The sequence below is a fragment of the Rhinoraja longicauda genome, chromosome 9, assembly GCF_053455715.1.
Source record: "Rhinoraja longicauda isolate Sanriku21f chromosome 9, sRhiLon1.1, whole genome shotgun sequence".
NCBI lineage: Eukaryota > Metazoa > Chordata > Chondrichthyes > Rajiformes > Arhynchobatidae > Rhinoraja > Rhinoraja longicauda.
The window spans coordinates 32,938,403-32,964,168 of NC_135961.1; the positions used below are offsets into that span (position 1 = coordinate 32,938,403).

The following is a 25,766-nucleotide window of genomic DNA, read 5'->3' on the forward strand; positions in this document are numbered from 1 at the left end:
AGGGCTGTAGAAATATTTTGCTACTCTGCTTGTAGATTACTGTTCCATGCTCGTTTCATCCTTGCCTGTCAAGTGATTGGCCTCATTTGCCCTGACATGGACCAAAGATTTTACTTCGCAACCATTTTCAAAAAAGTCATAGAACTTAGACATTGCAGCTTTTATCTGCATTGGATTAATAGGTTTAGCTTTTTGCTTAATTCTTGGAACTATTGCACTCACATTTTCCTTTAATGTTTTGGGTTACAAATGCCACAATGGAGAGTTGTTGCAATTCAGTGACCAATGATTGTCCAAACGTTTGCTAATATGCTATCAACTCAAAGAAAAATGAGGGGACAGGAAAGTATTTGGCAAGTTCTGCAGCAACATCTATAATGAGCATTAGCTGGTTAGAACCAAGAACTTAGCTGCAATCATTCTGACACACTCACGATGCAATTTGTGCCTTTAAAACCTCCTTGATCCAGTTCCAGTTAATGCACAAATCGAGAAGCGCGGAGGAAAGAATGAGAACAAATCCTGCTGGGACAGAACTGTTGGCACACATAGACATTGTCGATAGCATCTTCTCATTATTCACATTAATGGCATACTCGGCATCGAAGTAACACCGTCTATCAAGATATCTACGCGAGGCGCAAGCACGACAGTGAGAGTTAACAGCCTTTAGCAAATTGCCTTCCGACAAGCGCTGAGAAACAACAGACCGGATGGAGTTTGAAGTAACAAGTTTCGACTGTTTGTGCTTCCGTTTTACACACCTTGCCACTGGGGAGGTACTTGACCTCAGCTCAGTATATCACTCCAGCTTTGCTTCAAGGGGGATTGACTCTAAAGATAATACTGGTTCAAACGACACACAAAACCACGACACCTTAATTCATTACGACTTGAAGGGGCCCCTAAACAAAAATGCAACCCACATCGGCTGCTTAAACACTAATTATACAGACGGCCAAGCAGCAAAAGGCAGTACATTGAAGGCAAAGTCGCTGGGGTTTTGCACATCAAGTTATTGTTAACATAATTGCACATCATGCAAGCATTGCAGAGAACGTGTCTCATATGGAGCAGGCCCACAGATGTCCATTCGACTCCTTTATTCATTTGGTTCTCATTATTGACTCAAACTGACTCGAGTACTTGACTGAGGAAAACGACCATATCATTGTTTTCAGACTTCAGTCTATGACTTAACTGAAATACATCTGCCAATACAAGAAACACCAAGTACCTCTTGGCGCCAGGGCTGGTGCCATAATATATGACTAGCACTCGAGAACTTTTTTTAAATTTAAGTAGTTTAGTAACCCCCAGAAATCTATTTCACAGAACTCAGACTGTGACTAAATATGATTCACAACATCACTATTGATTCATTTCAAATTCTTAAAATTTATTGTAAAATATTTTCACAAATTTTAAGACCAACTCAAGAAACATTATTGGAAAAACTGGCAAACTGCTGGACATTATTTCCTCCTCCTAACCGCAGCATTCACCATATCGTGTGCAACCATATCCTATCCCCCCCCCCAAACACCCCCCCCCCCACGGTCACCTATCCATGTTCACCACAGATGCTGCCTGACTGGCTAAGTTACTCCAGCACTGTGTACTTTTGTGTATTAACCACCATCTGCATTTCTTTGTTTCTACATTCCTTTTACCCACCACACTGTGAAAATGTTGCCCCTCAGGCTGCGATTAAACCTATCCCCTCTCACCTTAATCCAAGATCCTCTAGTTCTTGATTCTCCTACTCCGGGTAAAAGACTCTATGCATTCACCCTATCTATTCCCCTCATGATCTGATACACCTCGATATGATCATCCCTAATCCTCCTGTGCTCTGAGGAATAAAGTCCAAGCCTGCCCAACTGCTCTCTGCAGTTCAGGCTCGAGCCCTGGCAATATCCTTGAAGGCTCTCTTTAGACTTAAGAGATACTGCGTGGAAATAGGCCTTTCAGCCCACCATGTCTGTGCCAACCAGTGATCACCCCGGTCACACAGTGTGAAGAAGGGTCTCGACCCGAAACGTCACCTTCTCTCCAGAGATGCTGCCTGACCTGCTGAGTTACCCAAGCATTTTGTGATAGCCCAACACTACCCTATACACTTGGAACAATTCACAATTTCACTGAAGCTATTTAACTGACAAACCTGTACGTCTTTGGAGCATGGAAGGGAACCAGAGCACCTGGAGAAAATTCACACAGTAAAAGGGAAAACGTACAAACTCCATTCAGACAGCACCCGTACTCAGGATCGAACATGGGTCTCTGGCGTTGAGGCAGCAACTCTACACATTAACATTTTAAAATCTGACACACCCATCCTGCTTTGCACTCTTAGACTTTAGATTCATTGATTAGACAGAGCTCTTAATGATAGCGGAGTCAGGGGGTATGGGGAGAGGGCAGGAACTGATTGAGAATGATCAGGCATGATCACATTGAATGGCGGTGCTGGCTCGAAGGGCCGAATGGCCTCCTGCTGCACCTATTGTCTATTGTCTAATAACAAACAAGTAGTGTCCATTAGTATGTAGCGACTGCCAATCCGAGCACAGCTTTCAGAAAATGTTTGCATTAACAACCTTGGGTACCACTTGCCTCTTCTCTTGAATATTTGCCCAAGGCACATCGAAGAGCAACTACTGGACCCAGAGTGATGAAAATCTTACTAAAATACATTAAGTCTCACGTTCAGTACATCTGCAGCACTTTTTCCCCCCAGACGCATGCCAAATGTTTACAAACCGTAATTTCAAACCCACATGCAACTCATTTTAAGCAGTGTAACCCTACTCTTTCATTTAGGATTTACAGTACAAGCCACGTTACATGCTTACTGTTCACAGGGGGAATTATGAATGACAGTAATATCAATACAGGTTACTACTGTTGAGGCTGATCGCGTGTGCGTGTTCGTCACTTTAATACAAGCTGACACTTGCACCATACTCACACATCCAGCTACCTTCAAAGTAGCGTTACTGCTAACAGCTAAAGCTGTAGCACATTGCAAGCAGCTGTAAACCGATTCTGGAAAATCGTGACAAATCATTTTATGGGTAATTTGCCAACAATTGCTGAAGGAGCCTACCATGCTGGATATCTTTCATCTCCAAATGAAGACTAGACATCAAAATTCCAACAGCCTGCGACCTCTTGTTGTTCAGAAGTTTCACGACCTGGGGAGAGAGGAATTCAGTTATTGAGAAGCCAAATCATAAATACACAAGAAGAGTGTCAATTGCAAATAGCCGGTCATTTTTACTTTAAAGCATGTTGTATGGTCTTTTGATCAAACTTAATATACTAGCACAATTAATAGAGGCTACATTTTAATGTTTTGTGGTCCCACGAAGATCAAAAGTCATTAATGAATGAGGAACACTATAGTGGAGGCCAAGTCAATGGATATTTTTAAGGCGGAAATTGACAGATTCTTGATTAGTAAGGGTGCCAGGGGTTATGGGGGGAAAGGCAGAAGAATGGGGTTAAGAGGGAAAGATAGATCAACCATGATTGAATGACGGAGTCGACGTGATGGGCCAAATGGACTAATTTTGCTCCTTGAACTCATAAATTAATGGGAAATCAACTATCCTAGACCTTAATGCTACCTTACACTTCAGTTTCAAGTTTATTAGTGTCACATGTATCAATGTACAGCAAAAAGCTTTGTTTTCCTGCTATCTAATCAGATAATACTATACAAATAAAATTAAGTTGAACTCGGGTACAAAAGGTAAAGCAAATGGGGAAGATACAGAGTGCAGAATATACAGTAGTTCTCAGCGTTGTCGCGCAACAGTTCCAATGCCTGCAATGGGTAATGAATCGGACAGTAAGGATTACGGAAAGACCCTTCAGAAGCCCAATAAGAGAAGGACAGAAGCCGTTCGAGTCTGGTGATGTCCACTTTCAAGGTTCTGTATGAAACAAGTTCAAAGTTCTAAATATGATACTGACAATGCGTCGGTACCTTCTGGCTCATGAGCCGAGTAGTGTACACAACACACCATCATCTCATGAAAATAACTCAGCGGGTCAGGCAGCATCCCTGGAGAACATGGATAGGCGACGTTTCAGGTCGAGACCCTTCTTTCAGAGGGATTGAGGTTCGAGTGACTGAGTGGAGTGGAGAAGTCAAGACGGTTGATGTTGTGCCGGCAGTTGGAAATAAAGTGGTCCAGAGAGGGTTGAAGGGTCTTGACACAAAATGTCACCTATCTATGGTCTCCAGGGATGCTGCCCGACCCGCCGAGTTGCTCCAGGACTGTTTATCCTTTCATGAGATAATGGTGTATTGTGCAAATATCTCTTTCTTGAAAGTGCAAAGGCGGAGGGATTAATCTACTAAGAGAGACCAATGCAGATTTTGCATTTCTATAAAGCACTGAAACAAAGACTCTGGTAAAGATGAAAGCAGTGGTTGGCAGGTTGAGAGGACATTACAACATTTTGGGCACCACATTGCGGAAAGAGCATTAAGGTCAGAGACCTTACTGTGCAGATTCATCAGGAATGTGCCAAGAATAGGGCACAATATTCAAGAGGATACATTCAAGAGACCCAGTCTATTCCATTGGAGCCAAAGGATTTAACAGATTTTAAAAATTATATTGCCAAGAAGCATTAAAGAAACAAGGGGCCTTCAGCCAAGGAAAGGAGGTTAAAGATCTTGTTTGACAAAGTCTCCAGCTCCAGGCAGACTTACATTTCAGCGACAAAAAAAATCCCAAGAGCAACTTTGCTTCACTGTCTGGTCGGCAACATAGCCTTAAATAACATGCAATCTTGTCGACTCCAAGCTTTGGGAATAGAACCTTTGTGCATTGCACAAAACTGATCCAATTTCAAAGCCAATTTTGTAGCTAATATTAGGCAGTCGAGTTAATGTACTCCTGATTAAACTATTCTGAGACTTTGGACCATTCTTGACATGGGTTTGCAAATGCCATTAAAGATCTCAGTCGGTACAGGAAGAGGAGGCGAGGAGAACAAACTGCACACACGCCTTTGATGAAGATGAAAGGTATGCGTGTGGAAAAATGATTTTTTTTTCCCCGATTGATTGATTGAAAGATACAGCATCGAACACCCATCCACACTGGTTCTATGTTATCCCACTTTCTTATCCACTCCCTACACACTGCGGACAATTTTACAGAGGCAAGTTAGCCTTCAAATCGTGAAAGGGCTGGACAGAGTGGATGTGGAGAGGATGTTGCCGTTCGTGGAGGAGTCGAGAACCAGAGGGCACAGCTACAGAATAAAAGGATGTATCTTTAGAAAGATGAAGAGTAATTTCTTTAGTCAGAGGGCGATGAATCTGTGAAACTCATTGCCACAGATGGCTGTGGAGATAAAGTCATTGGGTTTTTTTTAAGGCAGAGATTGACAGATACTAGATGGGTAAGGATGTCAAAGGTTATGGGGAGAAGGCAAAAGAATGAGGATGAGAGGGTAAGATAGATCAGCCACGATGGATTGGCGGACTAGACTTGATGGGCTGAATGGCCTACTTGTTCTCCAATGAACATATAAACTTACAAATGTACACATCTTCGGGAAGTGGATGGAAACCGGAGCACCTGGAGGAAACCCACGCGATCACAGGGTGAATGTGGAAATTTCATATACTGTACACACACACATCACCCAAAGTCAGAATCAAACCCGGGTCTCTGGCACGGTGAGGCAGCAGCTCTACTAGCTCCGCCACTGTGCTGCCCAATGTTCGTCGGCCTCAACAGTCTCATCTCCTGAGGGAGCAGAAGTAGAATGCCAGCAAAGATTTCAAGGAAACATTCCTACTTCTCTTGAGACAAGGGACTGCAGATACTGGAATCTGGAGCGGAGAAAACAAGTTGCTGGTGAAACTCAACAATTCAGGCTGCACATGTGGAGACAAAGGGATGGTCGACATTTCAGCTCGAGACCCTGCATTGGGACCACTCCAGTAATCTTCTGGCTGCTCTTGTCACTTGCACAGCGATGCAAGTTTATCTTTAGACTTTAGAGAGACACAGTAGAAACAGGCCCTTCGGCCCACCGAGTCTACGCCGATCACCCCATACACCAACACCATCCTACAAACTGGGGACAATTCACAAATTTAAGAAACCCAACGAACCAACAAAGCTGTACGCCTTTGGGATGTGAGAGCAAACCGGAGCACCTGGAGAAAGGCCACATGGTCACAGGAAGAACGTACTAACTCCATACAGACAGCAGGATGGCACCCAGGTCTCTGTCGCTGTAATGCAGTAACTCTATCACTGCTCTACTCTTTTGCTCAATCTGAACATTTATATTTGAAGGAGGATCCCATGAAACCTCAAATATTTTGCTCCCAAATCTTCTTTTTTAGTGCTAATGTAAAACATAATTGCACCGGACTTGTCTTTTTGAAGTGTTTATTTTAAAGCACAGGCACATTTGCAGAGAAACATTTATATTGACCAGTGTGTAACTACACTCTTCATTGTGATATGAAAAAATGACACAAAGTGCTGGAATAAATCAGCGGGTCAGGCAACACATATTATTCCAGCACTTCATCTCTTTTTTAGTAAACAAGCATCTGCAGTTCCTCATGTCTCAATAGGGATGTCCAGTCTAGCTAGAAATAAAATCAGTGACCACTGCAAGTTGTGTTCACTTTTAAATAGATGATAAACTGTAATGCTGTTCAGTTTTCAATCAGAAGGCCCAACTAATTTCAAAGTATTTTAATCCCAGTTACTATTATAGCTTTTTCTCGGCGATCAGTTAAAGCTAAAAGCTCTGTTTAACATTTATCATGACATTTTCCACTCCACAATGAAGCTATAGACTAACTCCATGTCACCCAACTTTCAACCCCAAAATCCAAATTTAGACTTTAAAGAAACCGTGCAGAAACAGGCCCTTCAGCCCACGAGTCCGCGCCGACCAGCGATCACCCTGTACACTAACACCATCCTACACACTAGGGACAATTTGCAATTATACTGAAGCCAATTCACCTATAAACCTGTACGTCTTTGGAGTGTAGGAGGAAAACAGAACACGTGGAGAAAACCCACGCGGTCACAGGGAAAACATACAAACTCCGTACAGATTGCACCAGTAGTCAGGATCGAACCCGGGTATCTGGCGCTGTAAGGCAGCAACTCCACCACCCCACCACCCCAAATTTCTTGGGGGGTAAATTGCGTTCTACAAATTAAAGTCTTTCTCCCAGAGTAAAAGACAGACTGATGCATTAATTTGCCTTGTAATTCTACAAATATTAGCTAAAAATTTGACTTGGGCCAAACAGTGGCCCATCAGTAAAATTGCTGTCTTACAGTGCCAGGGACTCTGGTCCGATCCTGACTAAGGGTGCTGTCTGTAGAGACATGTTCATGTTCTCCCCATGAACTGCGTGGGTTTTGTCAGGTATTCGGTTTCCTCACACACTCAAAATACATACAGGTCTGTAGGCTGGATTGGTATAAATGCAAATTGGCCCTAGTGTGTGTAGGAGATTGCTGGTCGGCGCGAACTCAGTGGGCCAAAGGGCCTGTTTCTGCGCTGTATCTCCAAACTAAACTGTGTGGGTTTTCTCCGGGATCTCCGGTTTCCTCCCACACTCCAAAGGCGTACAGGTTTGTAGGTTAATTAGCTTAGTATAATTGTAAATTGTCCCTCGTGTATGTAGGATAGGGTTAATGTACAGGGATCGCTGGTCGGCGCGGACTCAGTGGATTGAAGGGCCTGCATCTCTAAACCAAACAGCTTAAAAGGACAAAGGCTTCTTTAATTGGAATAAAGGTGAGCCTTTGATACACCCATTTTGTCAATGTAAAAACGCTTCATCAACTTTCTTCATTGATTGAACAAAAGGTAGATCTCATCCTGACAAGCTATACTTCACTCTAAGTGCACAACACCTCAGACACATTCAACATTCCTGCAGATTCCTACAAATATTAGCTTAGCCAACTTGCCAGCCAATCTATGAACCAACACTTCATTGAAAGGATTCAAGCCTTCAATAATCTCACAGAGCCACCCGTTTTCTTTGCAATTACGTGCAGTCAAGATGTAACAAAATATTCAACACCGCTGCACCTACATTACTTCAAAAAACAAGATAATCTTTGACTCGAAAAAGAGGGCTGGAGTAACTCAGCGAGACAGGCAGCATCTCGGAGGAATATGGATAGATGACGTTTCAGGTCGGGATCCTTCAGACTGATTGCGGTGGCGTGGGAGGGGAAATGGATAGACGGCGTTTCAGGTCGGAACCCTTCTTCAGACTGATTGTGGTGGTGTTGGGGGCGGGGGGGGGGGGGGGGGGGGAGAGCTGAAGAGAGGAGGAGGCAGGACAGAGCTTGGCGAGTGATAACTGAATACTGGGAGCTTGTTGGTCAGATGGTTGGACAAAAGCCAGAGATGAAAAGACTGAGATAAGGTTTGCATTAATACAAATTATGAAGCCAAGGGAAGGAACAGGAGCTGGAGGGGAAGAACCGAGAAATGGGTGCAAATCCAGGTGCGGCACCACGAGGAACGGGAAGGAAAAATGTAAATAAACCGGGGGGGGGGGGGGGGGGTGATTGTTTAACTTTCAGTTTCAATCTTTTATAGTTTACACGGATCAAGAATTTTCATTTGTAACTCTAAATTGTCAAAAAATATAATGTGTTCACTCATTTGCATTTGTGTCGGCTTCTGTAGATTGTTAAATGCAGCTGTTAAAGGAAACAGTTATTTGTGGAAATACCAACCAAATATTATGGCATTCTTGGTACGTTCTGAACATTGGTGAGCTCTTGGAAGTCAGTTACCAAATTTAAACGTACAACATTAAACCGATCCGAAACATTACCTATCCACGTTCTGCAGAGATGCTGCCTGACCTGCTGAGTTACTGCAGCTCTGTGTCTCGTTTTGTAAACTAGCATATGCAATTCCTTGTATCCAAATAATAAGTTGGTGTACATAATTGAAGCAGTTGTGCGTCAGACGACTGCACAAATTTGCTGCATGGCGGGCGGGCGGACAGTGTTGATGGCTACTGGAGAGGATTGTGAAAGTTAGAATTCTCAATTCCAGCTTTCAGAGCAAAAGTCAATTTGTTTAGTTCAGTTTATTGTCACGTATTGAGGTACAGTGAAAACCTTTTGTTGCGTGCTAACCAGTCAGCAGAAAGACTACAAATGTTACAAGCAAGCCATCCAGTGTACAGATACACGATAATGGGAATAACATTTAGTGCAAGATAAAGTCCAATAAAGTCCAATTAAGGATATCTCGAGGGTCTCCATTGAGGTAGATAGTACCTTAGGACCGCTCTCTCATTGTTTTAAAGGTTGGTTCAAAGATGATTCAGTTGCATGATAACAGCTGGGAAGAAACTGTCCCTGAATCTGGAGGTGAGCGTTTTCACACTTCTGTACCTCTTGCCTGATGGGAGAGGGAAGAAGCGGGAGTGACCGAGGCGAGACTGGTCATTGATTGTGCTGGTGGCCTAGCAAAGCAGCATGAAGAGTGAATGTTGTCTAATAACCTATCTCGGATTGGGATATGGGACTTTCCCCATACTATGGCAATGTTTTTCAAGCGGCAATTCTCCACGGGGCGTGGGGCCGCAATGCACAGTGACGGGAAATGGGGAAGGTGAGCACATGTCACGTGGCATTTGACAATTAAAAGACATTGGCTGTTAGAGATGGGCAACACAGTGGCACAGCTGGTAGAGCCTCTGCCTCACAGCACCAGAAACCAGAGTTCGATCCTGAACTTCAGTGCTGTCTGTGGGTGGAGTTTGCACTTTCTGTGATCCCGTGGGTTTCCTCCCACATCCCCAAGACGCGCGGATTTGTAGTTAATTTACCCCTAGTGTAAAGGGAGTGGATGCAAAAGTGTGCTAACAGAACGCTGCATCTCTTAACTAAATGTTTGGAGTGTTAACAGGCCCGTAGATTAATCTTAAGCCGACTGAGATACATTCAGGTGCTAATACTCTTCTCAGGTTTTTTTTCCTACTTAAAGCATCCAACTATAATCTTACAAGGAAGCTTCACTTCTTATTTCTCAACATTATTGGCCTTGTCAACCGACAATTATTTCCCACAGGGTGCACTTAATTCAACCGGAAATCTCAGTAAATTCACATATCCGTCCAGTCTGTTTACTCGTTGAAAACTAATACTCATTAGGAAATACCCGTGCTTAACTTATTTTCAACCAGACTAATCAAACGTTTCAAGGAAATTATGTTTTAAAGGCTTTAAAAAGCTAACATCAAGTTAGGCTAGAGAATTAGTTTTCAGCAGAGATGGACTATGCAGGAGTTGCCTCGAATCTGTTACTTCTTTGATGGTTGCTGTAAACATATGTTCAGAAGTCATGGAAGCAGAATTAGGCCATTCGCCCGATCAAGTCTATTTCACCATTCAATCATGGCTGATCTAACTTTCCCTCTCAACCCCATTCTCCTGCCTTCCCTCAGTAACCCCTGACACCCTTACCAATCAAAAATCTGTCAATCTCAGCCTTAATAAGTTTTCATATGACTACCATTACTAGCTTCACTATTTTAACAGGATAAATCGGAATTATAATTTTAGACACCTTTAACATTCCAGAAGAAAGATCTACAATACTGCTGGCTTATATGTTTCACAACGGCACTTCATCCAAACGGTATAAGTGAATGCAAATGGTGAAGTTTGCCCTCGAACATTTCCAATAATATTACTTCAAAGAGCTAACTAGTAGAAATCCTATGCACGCACATCAACTTGAAAAACTGAAGCTCGAGTCCTCAGAGCAATCCTCAAAGATGAGACACCAAAACAAGCAGAGAACCCCATGCTGAATTGTTGAATATGTGGAGCAGTTTTTCTTGATGGCACATGTTCGTGAAGGTAATCAGAGCCATCTGGGACATAATGTTGAAACAAGGGCATGCCTGAAAACATGTTGAAGATGTAACTATTATCTGAGGTTCTGGCGGAATGCATTTGAGACCACTGGGCTCCTGTTCAGAGGATAACCCACCAGGAGACCAAACTCTGCAGCTCAAGTTATAAGCAGTGCTCATGGTAACATTCCATCAGAATGGAAAACCAATTTACCGCCACCGCCACTACCTCTCGAAATCAACCGATAATTTCTACATGGGTGGGAGAGGGCTGCAGATAGCACCCCTTGATCTCATTCACATCTCGCACACGATTTGGCACGCATGGCAGGCTCAAATCTAAAACAGCCTCGCAAGGCAGTGGAATTTCTGAAGATAGACACAAAATGCTGGAGTAACTCAACGGGTCAGGCAGCATCTCTGGAGAAAAAGAGTAGGTGACATTTCCGGTCAGAACCCTTCCGAGAAACCAGCATCTGCAGTTCTTTCCTACGCAGTGGGATTTCTGATTTTGTAGCTCGTCTCAGTGATGAAAAAAAGGGAATCACTTGCAAAGGTTGCAATTGATCTAAGAACTCCATTTAAATCTTCTCTCGGTCTCCAGTCAAGTGTCTGATCAGTGTTCATGTTAGAAAAGTAATATGCTTGGTCTCATTCCACAGGTCATCTTAAATTTACTTACATTTTGCACTTCACATTTGCCATTCATTTTTTTAAGGATAACTTTAATAGGAGCTGCGCAGTGATGCAGTGATAGAGTTGCTGCCTTGTTGTTGTTGTTGTTCATCCTTCGGGTTCGAAGATGACCATGACTTCACTTTCAATCTTATTATTCCGACCGCTGATTGGGATCACCGCCAGCCACGTATGCTGGCCGAGGTTGAAGTCATGACTTGCGCTTGACTTGGATTTAAGTGAGAGGGAGTTGCGCAGATCGTCGGCCTCACTCTCTCGTCCCGGCCTATCGGGCCCCAGCAGCAAGACATAGTCGAGACGGCTGGGGACAGGTCAGGATGCAGTGGATGGTCAGAGGTGTCCTACGTATCTCACTCTGCCCTGTTTGCGCTCCACGGCGCTTTGCTGGGATCGTCTTTCTGCCCATTGAACCTTCTGGTGGTTTCCTCCGCGCAATCCGCCGAACCCAGGCTTCACATGCTAGGTAGACAAGCCCTAAGCCGCTAAGACAGTGGAGACATTGTGGGGGCAGGGGTAGTCCTGCGGCTGATCCCAGGGCATGGGGGGACGGTCGAGACCGGGGCGGTTCTCTCCGGGAGGTGTTCCGCAGCCCTACGGGCGGGGAGCACCATCCGCCGGCTGCTCCTCAGGCCCCGGGTACGGGCCCCAGGCCGCCAGCTCCAGTCTCCCTGGGGCGCCGGCGAGGTTGCTGCCTTACAGCGCCAGAGACCCCGGTTCAATCCCAACCACAGGTCCCGCCTGTACGGAGTTTGTACGTTCTCCCTTGGGTTTTCTTCCCACACTCCAAAGACAGGTAGGGTTGTAGGTTAATTAGCTTCGGTAAAAATTGTAGAATTGTTCCTGGAGTGCAGGATAGCACCAGTGTATGGGGTGATCGCTGGGCCGAACGGTCTGCTTCATCGCTGTATCTCTAAAGTAAAGTCTCTAAACTGATTTCAGAACCACATTTAAATCTTCTCTCGGTCTCCAGTCATGTCAAATCAGTGTTCAGCGAGAAAAGCAATATGCTTGGTCTCATTCCACAGGTCAAATTAAATCTACTTACATTTTGCACTTGACTAATTTGGCATTAATTTCTTAAGGATAACTTTAATAGAACATGGAATGGAACAAGAATAGGTTCTCTGGCACAATGTCCATACTAAACTCCTTTATCTCCATGTGCTCCATATCCCTCCATTGCCCGTATTTGCATGCATCTATCCAAAAGCCTCTTAAATGCCACTATCATATCTACCTCCACCAACACACCTTATCCTGTGCTCCAGGCACCAACTCAAAACTCTGTCCCACACATCCCCTTTTAACTTTGCCCCTCTCATCCAAAAGCATTGCCCTCTAGCTTTTAACATTCTTAGAAATGTGACAGATTTGCTTTATCTAGTGCCTTAATTCCCACCTCCCCCTCCCCAAAGATACACAGCTAATCCAACTTTCAAATTGGTTCACAGGATATTGTAAAGACCCCCATTGCTACAAGGTGAACACATCCTCTTTCCCCACAGGTAATTGTGGCTTCTAATGCAAACTATCATCAATGCAACAACAGCAGCTTTTCACACATCAACTGCTTTACACCAAGAGATGAAATTATCTAAATGCTTATAAAGTGCTGTACACTCACCTCGTGAGGTCCTAACACCTTCACCAATCTCACGGGTGATTAAATGAAACAATGCAGCATTGTCTGTTCAAACTAGAATGGGCTGAATTATCTATTGGAGACACAAGGGACTGTGATTGCTGGGACCCTCAGAGTCAGAGTGTCATACAGTGTGGAAACAGGCCCTTTGGCCCCACATGCCCACACCGACCAACTTCCCCCCCCCATCTACACTAGTCCCACCTGCCTACTTTTGGTCCATAACCCTCTAAACCTGCCATGTCCATGTACCTGTCTAAATGTTTCTTAAACATTGCAATAGTATCTGCCTCAACTACCTCCTCCGGCAGCTTGTCCCATAAACCCACCACCTTTTGTGTAAAAAAGTTACCACTCAGGTTCCCATTAAATCTTTTGCCCCCTCATCTTAAACCTATGTTCCCTGGTTCTTGAGTCCCTACTCTGGTTAAAAGACACCCTACCTTTACCCGATCTATTAACATGTTCCTATTCCATATTCCATTAAAGGTTGGGATTTTGTACATGTCTGAGATCACTGCTCATCCTCCTGCGCTCCAAGGAATAACGCCCAACCCAACCTTTCCTGTAAGCTCAGTCCTGGCAACATTATCGTAAATCTTCTCTGAACCCTTTGCAGCTTGACAACATCTTTCCTATAACATGGTGACCATCACTGAACTTGGAGCAAAATAAAGCTGCTGGGGGAACTCTGTGGGTCAGGCAGCATGTGTGCAGACAAAGGGCGAGCTGACGTTTTGATTCAACACCATGATTCACGAGTCCTGAAGGATATTGACCTGAAACATCATCTATCCCTTTACATACACCATTGCTCCCCAATCTGCTGAGTTCTTCCAGCAGCTAATTTTAGTAAACTCTTGATTTTTTTTCTCATCAAATGAGCAATATGGATTCAGGGATCCTGCTCGGTTTTCAAGACAAAAAACATAGAAGGGCAAAACAGTGGCGCAGTGGTAGAGTTGCTGTCTTACAGCACCAGAGACCCAGGTTCCATCCTGACCATGGGTGCTGTCTGTATCGGGTGCTGTTTGTATGTTCTCCCAGTGACCTGCATGGTTTTATCCGAGATCTTTGGTATCCTCCCACAATCCAAAGACGTACAGGTTTGTAGACTAATTGACTTGGTACAAATGTAGATTGTCCCTAGTGTGTGTAGGATAATGATAATGTGCAGGGATCACTGGTCGTGGCGGACTCGGTGGGCTGAAGGGCCCGTTTCCACGCTGTATCTCTAAACTAAACTGTAAAGCACAGGAGGTGTGTAGAACATGGACACCAACTCTTCCTTCAATATTTACAAAATACAAAGCACATTACATTAGTTTACTCAATTCCTCCAACATCATCAAATTACCACAGCAACTGATCTCTCAAAAAGCTTTACCTGAATATAAAATGACCACATTGCAGGAAAGCAGAGGTCTACATTGAGTCAGGGTCACACAGCGTGAAAACAAGCCCTTCGGCCCAACTTGCCCGCATCGACCAATATGCCCCCTCTATCTCTTCTGGCAAATCACTCCAAACGCCCACCACCCTTTGGGTGAAAACGTTACCCTTCAGGTTCCTAGTAAACCTTTGCTCCCTCCCCTTGAACCTATGTCCTCTGGTTCTCGATTCCCTACTCTGGGCCAAGAGACTGTGCGTCGACCCGATCTATTCCTCTCATGATTTTGTATAATTAAAGTGGTTTTTTTAAGAAACGGCTTTTGGAAGTGGGATCAACAGTTAAATGTCAACTCTTACCAATGCATTCCACTTGTGAAAGGAAAATTCTCCTTAGGAAAGTGCTCGGGGCGTTTTGACTTAAGGCCACTCCAAACATCAGATTACAGAGTTCATGTTGTACTTGCTGCTCGATTACGGGACAATCTGCCCAACTCGCTCAGGCCTTGTTTATGCTCCACATGAGCTGCCTCTTAACTGCTTCAAGTCGATCTTGCGTAAATCACAAACAACACCAGAGAGAAGATTGATGTCAATAATAATTATATCCTGAGCTCCGAAGCAATGTTCAAGTTGAACGTTTGGGACAATTTTACCATTGGAAATTGTTTCCATTGTTGTTGCCAGAATCCAGGGGATTTTTTAGATTTTTAGATTTAGAGATACAGCGCGGAAACAGGCCCTTCGGCCCACCGGGTCCGCGCCGACCAGCGACCCCCGCACACTAACACTATCCTACACCCACTAGGGACAATTTTTGCATTTGCCCAGCCAATTAACCTACATACCTGTACGTCTTTGGAGTGTGGGAGGAAACCGAAGATCTCGGAGAAAACCCACGCAGGTCACGGGGAGAATGATCAAACTCCGTACACTCAAACTGAGTACTGAGTTTGTACTCAGGAGCGTACAAACTCCTGACTATCCTGCCCGTAGTCATGATTGAACCTGAGTCTCCGGCGCTGCATTCGCTGTAAGGCAGCAACTCTACCGCTGCGCCACTGTGCCGCCCGGATGGGAACATGGACTCCACCATTATAAAACTCTAAGCACACACATAACGACCAACATTGAGACGCATCCTCAAGTCTTCGCTGCACCAATTTACCAACCTCATTTAAACACAAATTGCTATGGAGTCACAGGGAGAACATACAAACTCCGTACAGATAGCACCCTTAGTCAAGATTGAATCCGGGTCTCTGGCACTGTGAGGCTGCAACTCTACCGCTGCGCCACTGGGCAGCCCTTTGCAGGCCAAAAAAAACAACTACAATTTGCCAGTCCCAACCACATCAAAGCAGTGTCTGGTAAGTTCAGAGCTTCATTCCCATTTAGGGGCCGAAAAGAAAGCAACCACATCTCCCCACTTGACCAGACCTCCAAAGGCCAGAGTACACGCAAGTTGGGAGGCACTGTGTGCGCTGAGGTAGAGTTGATCGCCGGTCAGCGAGGACTCAGTGGGCCCGTTTCCACGCTGTATCTCTAAGCTAAACTAATTAAGTGATCCATTGCATCTCTATTGCGAGCATCATGCATTACTGCCAGGTCCAAAAGTAGCAAAGCCTACAAGAAACCAGGAACAGCAGATAGAGTCACAGAGTGATAGTGTGTGGAAACAGGCCCTTCGGTCCAACTTGCCCACATCGGCTAGCCCACCTGCCTATGGGAAAATCCCCATATCCCTCCAAATCAGTTCTATCCATGTACCCGCCTAAATGTTTCGTAGACTTTGGGATAGTCCCTGCCTCAACTACCTCCTCTGGCAGCATGATCCATATCCCACCACCTTTCGTGTGAAAAGGTTACCCCTCAGATTCCTATTAAATCTTATTTCTTCACCTTAAACCTATGTCCCTTTGTCCACAATTCACCTACTGGGCAAGAGACTGTGCAGCTACCCGATCTATTCCTCAACAAAGATAATGCCTGTTGGCCTTCATAACGAGAGGATTCGAGTATAGGAGCAAAGAGGTCCTTCTGCAATTGTACAGGGCCCTGGTAAGACCACACCTGGAGTATTGTAAGCAGTTTTGGTCTCCTAATTTGAGGAAGGACATTCTTGCTGTTGAGGGAGTGCAGCAAAGGTTCACGAGGCTAATTCCCGGGACGGTGGGACAGTCATAGGATGAAAGAATGGAACGACTGGGCTTGTATTCAATGGAATTTAGAAGGATGATAGGGGATCTTATGGAAACATATACAATTATTCAGGGATTCCTCTTCCTCTTGCGTATGGTGGGCACAGCCTAAAGTTGTAGGTCAAGGGTAGACATCCAGGCCAGGGCAGCATCAGTTGCTGGGTGGATGGCCTTGATGCCATCAGGGAAAAGCCTCAGTGAGCAGTCATTCAGGATGTGTGGGATGGTCTGGTCTGGATATCCGCAGTCGCAAGCAGGGCTGTCTGTCATCCCCACTTGCGCAGGTGATGGGCTGTTCTTGCATGGAGGGTGCGGATACTGTACAGGGTTAGCCATTGCTTGCGATGAAAGTCAAATCCCGGTGGTTTCACTATGGGGTCTGTGATGACCTCTCCGTTGTTGGCGTTGGCATCTTTCCAGGCTCTGCACCACACAGTCTTGGGGTCAAAGTCTTCCAGGGATTTGGCTGAAGACCAGAAGGGTTTGCGGGACTTCAGGCGCATGTTGGGCAGATTGTTCAAGTCAGCATGGATGGGAAGGTCAGGGTTAGCCTCGATGATGCGCCAATCTTTCAACATCCTCTCCCTTCAGCGTATGCTGGGAGGGGCGATGTGAGAGAGGACAGGGAGCCACTGCAAAGGTGTTGATTTAAGCGTCCCTGTGATGACCCGCATTGCAGAGTTAAGGACAGTGCGCACTCGTTTGGTGTGGCAGCTATTAGCCCAAGCTGTTGAGCAAAACTTGGCTGTTGAGTAGACTAGGGCTAAGCTTGCGGTGCAGAGGGTGTGTGCATTGGAACCCCAGCTGTTGCCTGCAAGTTTCCTGGTGATTTTGAGGAATTCCTGATGATTAAGGGATTGGACAAGCTAGATGCAGGAAACATGTTCCTGATGTTGGGGGAGTCCAGAACCAGGGGCCACAGTTTAAGAATAAGAGGTAGGACATTTAGAACTGAGACGAGGAAAAACTTTTTCACCCAGAGAGTGGTGAATTTGTGGAATTCTCTGCCTCAGAAGGCAGTGGCGGCCAATTCACTGGATGCATTCAAAAGAGAGTTATAATAGAGCTCTTAGGGCTAGCAGAATCAAGGGGTATGGGGAGAAGGCAGGAACAGGGTGTAGATTACCATATTAGATCACCTCACTTATTATGCATGCTGCACATTCCACATGTGATCCAGTCCGGATCTTCATCCCTACCTAGACTACGTAAGCTGCCTCACGCTGTCTCACAGCAGACTTGATGCTGACAATGGAGACGACAGCATGTAATGTTTCCTCCGCATGTGTTACAATAAAACTATGAGTTGTTACGCCTGTGTATGAGTTTGATTCCAAGAACATGGTGTCAGAAGTGGGATCAGTTACTTTCCGACAACAACAGTCAGTTTACCAGCCAACACCTCAGAGACTTTGCTGCAGGCTGGGACTTTAATCACATAACCAGTAGACCCGAGTACCCACAGTCGAACGGGCTGGCTGAACGTGCTGTCAGGAGTGCCAAACAGCTGATGGAACGTTCCCACAGAGCAGGATCTGACGTTTTCCTTGACTTGCTCAACATCTCCCATGATCCGATACTGGGTTCACCCACCCAACGCCTGATGTCACGACAGACCCGGGCCGTGCTACCTGTTGCGAGACAGACATTGGAGCCGCAAGTTCGCACTCCATCCAAGATCCATTCCAAGTTGCAACAAAAACGAGACGCTCAAAAACGATGGTATGACAAGACGAGGAGACCTCTTCCACCACTAAGGGACAGGTGGTCCGTTTGCAAACTGAAAAGGGCCACGATCGCCTTGGTGTGATATCTGGAACTACTCTCGAACCACGTTCATATCTGGTCGACGCCGATGGCGGCACGTACAGACGTAATCGACAGCACATCCTGCCTGTGAATGAGGCAGCGCCACCTCCGTACCTGCCCGACCACACAAACATCGCTAGTGGACCCGGCCCGACCATCCCACCATTGCCTAACACTCCCGATCTGATCGTCTCGCCCACGACCACACCACCTCGTCTCCTGCCATGCTCTCCTGCCCCGGCGCAGGCCATGTTGCCTCACTCTCTTGAGCCTGTTCCACCACCGTTCTCATCTCCGGTGAAAGAAAGAAATGCGGGACTGTACCGTACGCATGCAGGTCGCGTCTGCGGACCTAACATAAAGTACCAGGCCTAACATAAAGTACCAGGCCTAACATAAAGTACCAGGCCTAACATAAAGTACCAGGCCTAACATAAAGTACCAGGGCTACGTGTGAACTGCCTTTGGTGTCATTCTCTATCACCTTGTTTATACTTGTCACATATAATCGGTGGCACATATACCGCCATATCTATATCTATTTTATTATGTATTCCTTAAGAGGATGTAGATTACCATATTAGATCATGTAGTATAAGAAAATAACTGCAGATGCTGGTACAAATCGAAGGTATTTATTCACAAAATGCTGGAGTAACTCAGCAGGTCAGGCAGCATCTCAGGAGAGAAGGAATGGGTGACGTTTCGGGTCGAGACCCTTCTTCAGACTAGATCACCTCACCATATTAGATCACCTCAATTTATTATGCATGCTGTACATTCCACATGTGATCCAGTCCGGATCTTCATCCCTACCTAGACTAGGTAACCTGCATTACACTGACTCACAGCAGACTTGATGCTGACAACTCGACAGCATGTAATGTTTCCTCCGCATGTGTTACAATAAAACTATGAGTTGTTACTCCTGTGTATGGGTTTGATTCCAACAACACTGGGGTACTGATTGTGGATGATTAGACATGATGACATTGAATGGCGGTGCTGGCTCGAAGGGCCTCCTCCTGCACCTATTTTCTATGTATCTCCTCTCATTCTGCAGCGCTCCAAGGAATAGAGTCCCAGGCTACTCAACCTTTCCCTTTCGCATAGCCCCTGGCAACAAGATGCTGGGTTTTTTTTTTTTAAAGTGCTGGAGCAACTCTGCAGGTCAGGCAGCATCTCTGGAGAACATGGATAGGTGACTTTTTGGGTCGGGTCCTTTCTTCTGACCTACCCGAAATTCAGATGGCAGGTTCAAACGATAATCATTTTTAAACATTTAATAATCGCAAGGCAAAAATTAATAACGCAAAAATCTTTGAAATAGACAATTGAAACATGTGCTCTCTCTGCCCCCCAGCCCCAGATCACAAATACCAAAGATGAATAGCTGATCCATCTGACAGGAGAGAGAGAATTGTATTTACATGATGTTTTTCATTCCCCCTTTCAGGATATCTCAAGGCATTTTACAGTCCGTGAAATACATTGTAAAACATGATCACCAAGGCAATTTGCACATTGCACGTTCCTTCAAACAGCAATGTAATAATGACCAGATAATCTTTTTTTTTCTTTTCGTTTTGTTCATTGGCAGGGAATAAATATTGGCTGCAACATCAGAGAGGATGGAATGACTCGAACTTCTGCACAGCAATCCGGTCTTGCCAACAGCACTAACGTAGCATGCCAACGTGGGGAAAAACCCAACTACAGCTGAAAAAAAGCCTCGAAAACAGTCAATATAATTTTGAGAGTTGCAGCGTGGAAACAGGCCCTTCGGCCCACCGAGTCAGCACAGACCACCGACCACCGTACACTAGCCCCATCCTGCACACTAGGGATACTTTATAACCGAAGCCAAATAACAGACAAACCTGCATGTCTTTGGAATGTGGGAGGAAACTGGCGCACCCGGGGAAAATCCATGTGGTCACGGGGAGAACGTACAAACTCCATACAGACGACACCTATAGTCAGGATCGAACCCCTGACTCTGGCGCTGTAAGGCAGCAACTCTACCGCTGTGCCATTGTACCGCCCCTGTTTTCAGCCCAAATAGAGCCTTTCCACGTGCACAAGACAGGGATTGCAGAAGCAGTACATGGATAGGACAGCTTTGGAGGGTTATGGACCAAACACGGGAAGGTGGGATTAGTGTAGCTGGGACATGTTGGCCAGTCTGGGCACGTTGGGCCGAAGGGCCTGTTCCACACTGTATGACACTTTGATTCTAAGTTAGGTGTGTGGCACGCCTCAATGCATAATCAAACTTAAGTGAAAAAGCTGAGGAAACTAAACGTGCATTAGGCAATGCAGCAGATTTATAATTCACCAAGTAAGGAATTCTTTCTTAGCTACGATTTTCCTCTCCAAACAGTTTATTTTCTTTTTGACACTATTTCCAGCATTTGGAGAGCACTGTTGTTCTGTCTTTTGAAAAAAAAAAAAAATTAACCTCAGAAGAGTTACAGATAATTCAAGTAAAAATAAAAACAGCTGTTGCAGACTTCAATTGAATCTTACACGGTCCACTGCTTTTCACTGGCCGGATGCATCCTGTTAATTTGGAAACTGGAACCTTGCACAACACGCACCTCAAGTAATCCCAGCCCTCAATCCTACTACAGTCACAAAGACGACTTTCCCATTTTGATTGTTCCCATCCCAAATCCCATAGTGGGCCAAGGATTAGTATAAGATTGCAAGGTTTTTTTCCCCACAAATTTCAAGCTTGTCTAGATAATCAATGATGAGATTCCATTGCAAGTCTGGGTGAGGACTGGACTGCTAGAGGGGCCATTTCCAGGAGAACCATTCAGCTAAGGCAACTTCTGATCCATCAAGTAAAAAGATCAGCAAACTCTTTCAACTGCAGCAATGGTTTAGCATTTCTTTTTTCAATTAATATTTTAAATTAGAGAGTTCTAGCTAATGATATTGTTTTTTTATTTCTAAAAATCTTGCGACCTTTCAAGGCTGAAACCTTGGGACTGGGTGGTGGCAACAACCCCAGGTCTTTTGAGTCACACAACTGCCTAACAACTGTAATAAAACAAGACGCAAAGTGCTGGAGTAACTCAGTGGTTCAGGCAGCATCTCTGGAGATGTTTCGGGTCAGGACTTTTCTTCATAGAAATATAGAAAATAGGTGCATGGCAGATCATCCACAATCAGCAACCTGTGCCTGCCTTCTCCCCATATCCCGATTCCGCTAGCCCCTAGAGCTCTATCTAACTCTCTTTTAAATTCATCCAGTGAATTGGCCTCCACTGCCTTCTGTGGCAGAGAATTCCACAAATTCACAGCTTCAGATTGATTGGAGTGAGCGAGGGGGAATTTGGAGATACGAGGGTGGGATGAGGGTCCCTCAGTCTGATGAAAGGTCTCAACCTGAAACGTCACCTATTCCTTTCCCCCAGAGATGCTGCCTGACCCACTGAGTTACTCCAGCACTTTGTGCTATTTATTTATTGTATTTTGATTCTTGTATATTATCTGTGTATTACATTTGTGGGCCTGTTTGTGGACACAAATGCTGAACGATTATTTGAGAACCCACCATCTCTGGAGAACCAATACAGTGTGAAGACTGAAGTCCATAGGAACCCAGGGAGCAAGAGTAATGGCAGAAGGAACCCGTATGCACCTGGGTAGCTTGGTGATGCAGCAGTAGAGTTGTTGCCTTACAGTGCAAGAGACCCATGTTCTATCCAGACTTCAGGAGCTGTCAGTACGGCGTTTGTACGTTCTCCCCGTGACCTGTGTGGGTTTTCTCTGGGTGCTCCGGTTTCCTCCCACGCTAAAAAGGCATACAGGTTTGTAGGTTAATTGGCTTGGTAAAATTGTAAAAGTGCAAGTGTGTGTTGGATAGTGTTAGTGTGCGGGGATCGCAGGTCAGTGCGGACTCGGTGGACTGGAAGACACGTTTTTGCGCTGTATCTTTAAACTGAACTAAAGAAAACCCGTAAGTCCAGTCAAACATCACCTGCTCCACCAACTGATGAATCTGCAAGTTCTACTCGGGGACTGCTCAGCCATCCGAGAGGTCAGGAAGGAAATCAAGTCATTCATGCTGCGGTGGAGTCATCTTTGGAAACTCAATCTTCAAAGTTGCTGGTAAGGCTGGTGGGGTGGGGGGGGGGGGGGGGGAGGCGAGAGAGAGAGGACATCTTTTGGGCAGTCTGATGATTATTAAATAATTTTGTCACTGTTTCAACAACTTATCTCTGCACCACATACTGAGGCTAAAGCAAGGCTGAACTAGGAGTAACAATGTTGGAACAATGATTTAAAATGGTGGTTTTAACTTCAAGTTAGAAGGTTGTGCACATACAAACAAACCCAGCTATGATCATGACGCTTCCATTTCATATGTAATGGCTCTTGGCCATTGTTAGACAAAACCCATGCAGTTATACATAATGTTTCAAACTATAGAGACATCACTCAAAAGAATAGCTTTTCTCATTTAAAATATAACTGGACCACAGCCAAGTGTAAACTCAAAGCAGGATTTGAACTTTAACATACAGAAAACAAATAGAGAATGTTGCTACAAAGATCCTCAGATCCATGGGTCCGTATTCTTGTGGGGTCCAGGATCAAAAATTTGCTTTGCCCTCCCATTTATTGCCAATATTTCCCACTCACAGCTCAAGATTACACCATTTGTATTTTTGAGATGTTTTTCCTAAAGGGGGGGGAAAAAAAGCCTGAAATGATTGATGCATCAAATCCAGATAATCTGAAAAGACACCACTCCCCTCACGCCAAGAGCAGAGACTGATGCCAAGAACAAATCACTTGTTCTGCCAAACGCACAATCTCAAACCCGGGCCTCCAAAACAAAAATACATTGCCAATGAAGCCAAAGATTTGCATAAAGCCCCCAGACAAACAAAATTAAGGGGATGCCTCCCCAAGCTCTCCAAAAATTGGTAACGTTTGTGTTGCACAGAAAACTTCACAATTCCAGTAGGCAGTGGGATTGTAACCCAGGCTTGCCTCTCTCTGGATCACATGGCAGTGGCACAGTAGTAGAGTTGTTGCCTTACAGCACCAGAGACCCGGGTTCGATCCTGACTACGGGTGCCGTCTCTACGTTCTCCCCATGACCGTGTGGGTTTTACTCCTGGAGCAGCGGCTTCCTCCCACACTCCAAAGATGTACAGGTTTGTAGGTTAATTGGCTTCTGTAAATTGTCCCCGGTGTCTATGATGAACTCAGTGGACCGAAGGGCCCGTTTCCGTGCTGTATCTCTAAACTCCAAACCCGAGGTCATTGCCAGTAGTTTAGTTAACAATAAACAGCCCTACAAATTGAAATTAACAGATTTATCACCCACAAAAGAATACTGTTCAGTTTTGGTCACCCTGTTATAGGAAAGCAGTTAAGCTGGTAAGGATGCAGAAAAAAATGATTAGTATGTTGTCAGGACTCGAGGGGCTGAGTCATAGGGAGAGGTGCAGCAGGCTAAAACTTTATTCTTTGGAGTGCAGGAGGATGAGGGGTGATCTTAGAGGCATACAGGATCGTGAGAGGAATATATAGGGTAAAAGCACAGTCTTTTTACCCAGATTAAGGGAAATTAAGAACCATAGGAGATAGGTTTAATGAGGGTTTTATATTTCCAAATAAACTTTTATCAGAACTTTGTCCTGACATTTTATTAATCCAAGATTTTTTTCCCCCAAAGCATTTTAAATTATTCACAAATGTTTAAACAGGGATGCCTTCAATTCATGCAGCTCATCTGCCTCTAGTGACACAGGGACACAGGCAGAAGTAACCACAGAAAGCTCGCTGCCCATTGGAATTACTGTAGACGGGAGCTCCAAAGAAAAGTTCTCTGTTCAAAGCTTGATGACTTATCTGGGGTTAGATATCCTTGCCCTAAAGCACAAGGGGAAAATTATTCTCAATTTGAAAGGAAAATGCAGGTAAAAGATGGTGCAGCAAATAAAGTGCCTCGGGCATTGCAAAACAATAAAGGAAGTACTTTCAGCATTCCTGGTCTCCCTTCAGTCATCTCCAGTTCCTTCCCTGCTTTTCTTCCACCACCGATCAGATCTATTTAAATACTGACATGGTCACAGTTTCAATCACTAACCCCGGCAGCATATTTCACAACCATGTGCAAAAAATAAATGCCCCTGCACCAGTCCCACATCTCTTACATTTCATCTTCCATTTATATTCCGTCATTCTGCACCCTCTCCAACCCTTAAGTTTAGACGCTTCATAGTTCAAACAATATTCTCCCTTGTTCTACAAAAGATTTTCAACAAAAGGTCTGTTTTATCACAAATGGCCTGATTTATGCTATATTACTTTACTGTGGTCTCAGCACTCTCCCCTCATTTGCCCAAAGCTATGCCTTTGAATGTGCTGCAAATCTTAATCCCATACCCCTGTTATGGAATACTCAATGCTAGACACAAAGCACTGGAGTAACTCAGCGGGTCTGGCAGCATGTCTGGAGAAAAAGGATGGGCGATGTTTTGGGTCAGAACCCTTCAGACTGGAATATTCAATATTCAACTTCCTGTCCAAAGCATGATTATAACTTTTTGTATATTATTTTTTAGATATAGTTTTATATATTTTTAATTGTATACGCAAACACACACACGAGAGTATATGTATGTGCACATGTCCAAAACGCATCTCGCACATGCTGATAGTCAATGATAGTTCAATCTACTATCATATTGCTATCGGGATGCATCACAACATAGTTCGGGAACAGCTCCATCCAAGTCTGCAGGAAATTGCAAAGAACTGCGGATGCAGCCTAGACCATCACACAAACCAATCTCCCTTCCATCAACTCCATCTACACTTCACTCTGCCTTGGCAAGGCCACCAGCATCATCAAGGATGAGTCTCCTTCTCCCCTCGCCCAACAGGTAAGTGGTACAGAAGTGTGAAAACGCACACCTTCAGATTCACGGACAGTTTCTTCTCAGCTGTGATCAGGCAACTGAACCATCCTAACAACAATTAGAGAGCAATCCTGACCCCCTCATCTACCTCATTGGAGACCTTCGAGCTATCTGTTATTGGACTTTACTGGACTTCATCTTGCACTAAACGTTATTCCCTTTAT

General features: G+C 44.8%; 1 protein-coding gene across 1 annotated transcript in view; it reads right to left on the reverse strand.

The window, feature by feature from the left end:
- Window positions 1–25,766, reverse strand: part of fmn2b (formin 2b) — a 326,311-nt gene that overhangs the window by 206,029 nt on the left and 94,516 nt on the right. Inside the window, exon 7 of the mRNA XM_078405062.1 lies at window positions 3,113–3,200. Within this exon, the coding sequence (XP_078261188.1) occupies window positions 3,113–3,200 (88 nt within the window). The remainder of the gene's footprint in view (window positions 1–3,112; window positions 3,201–25,766) is intronic.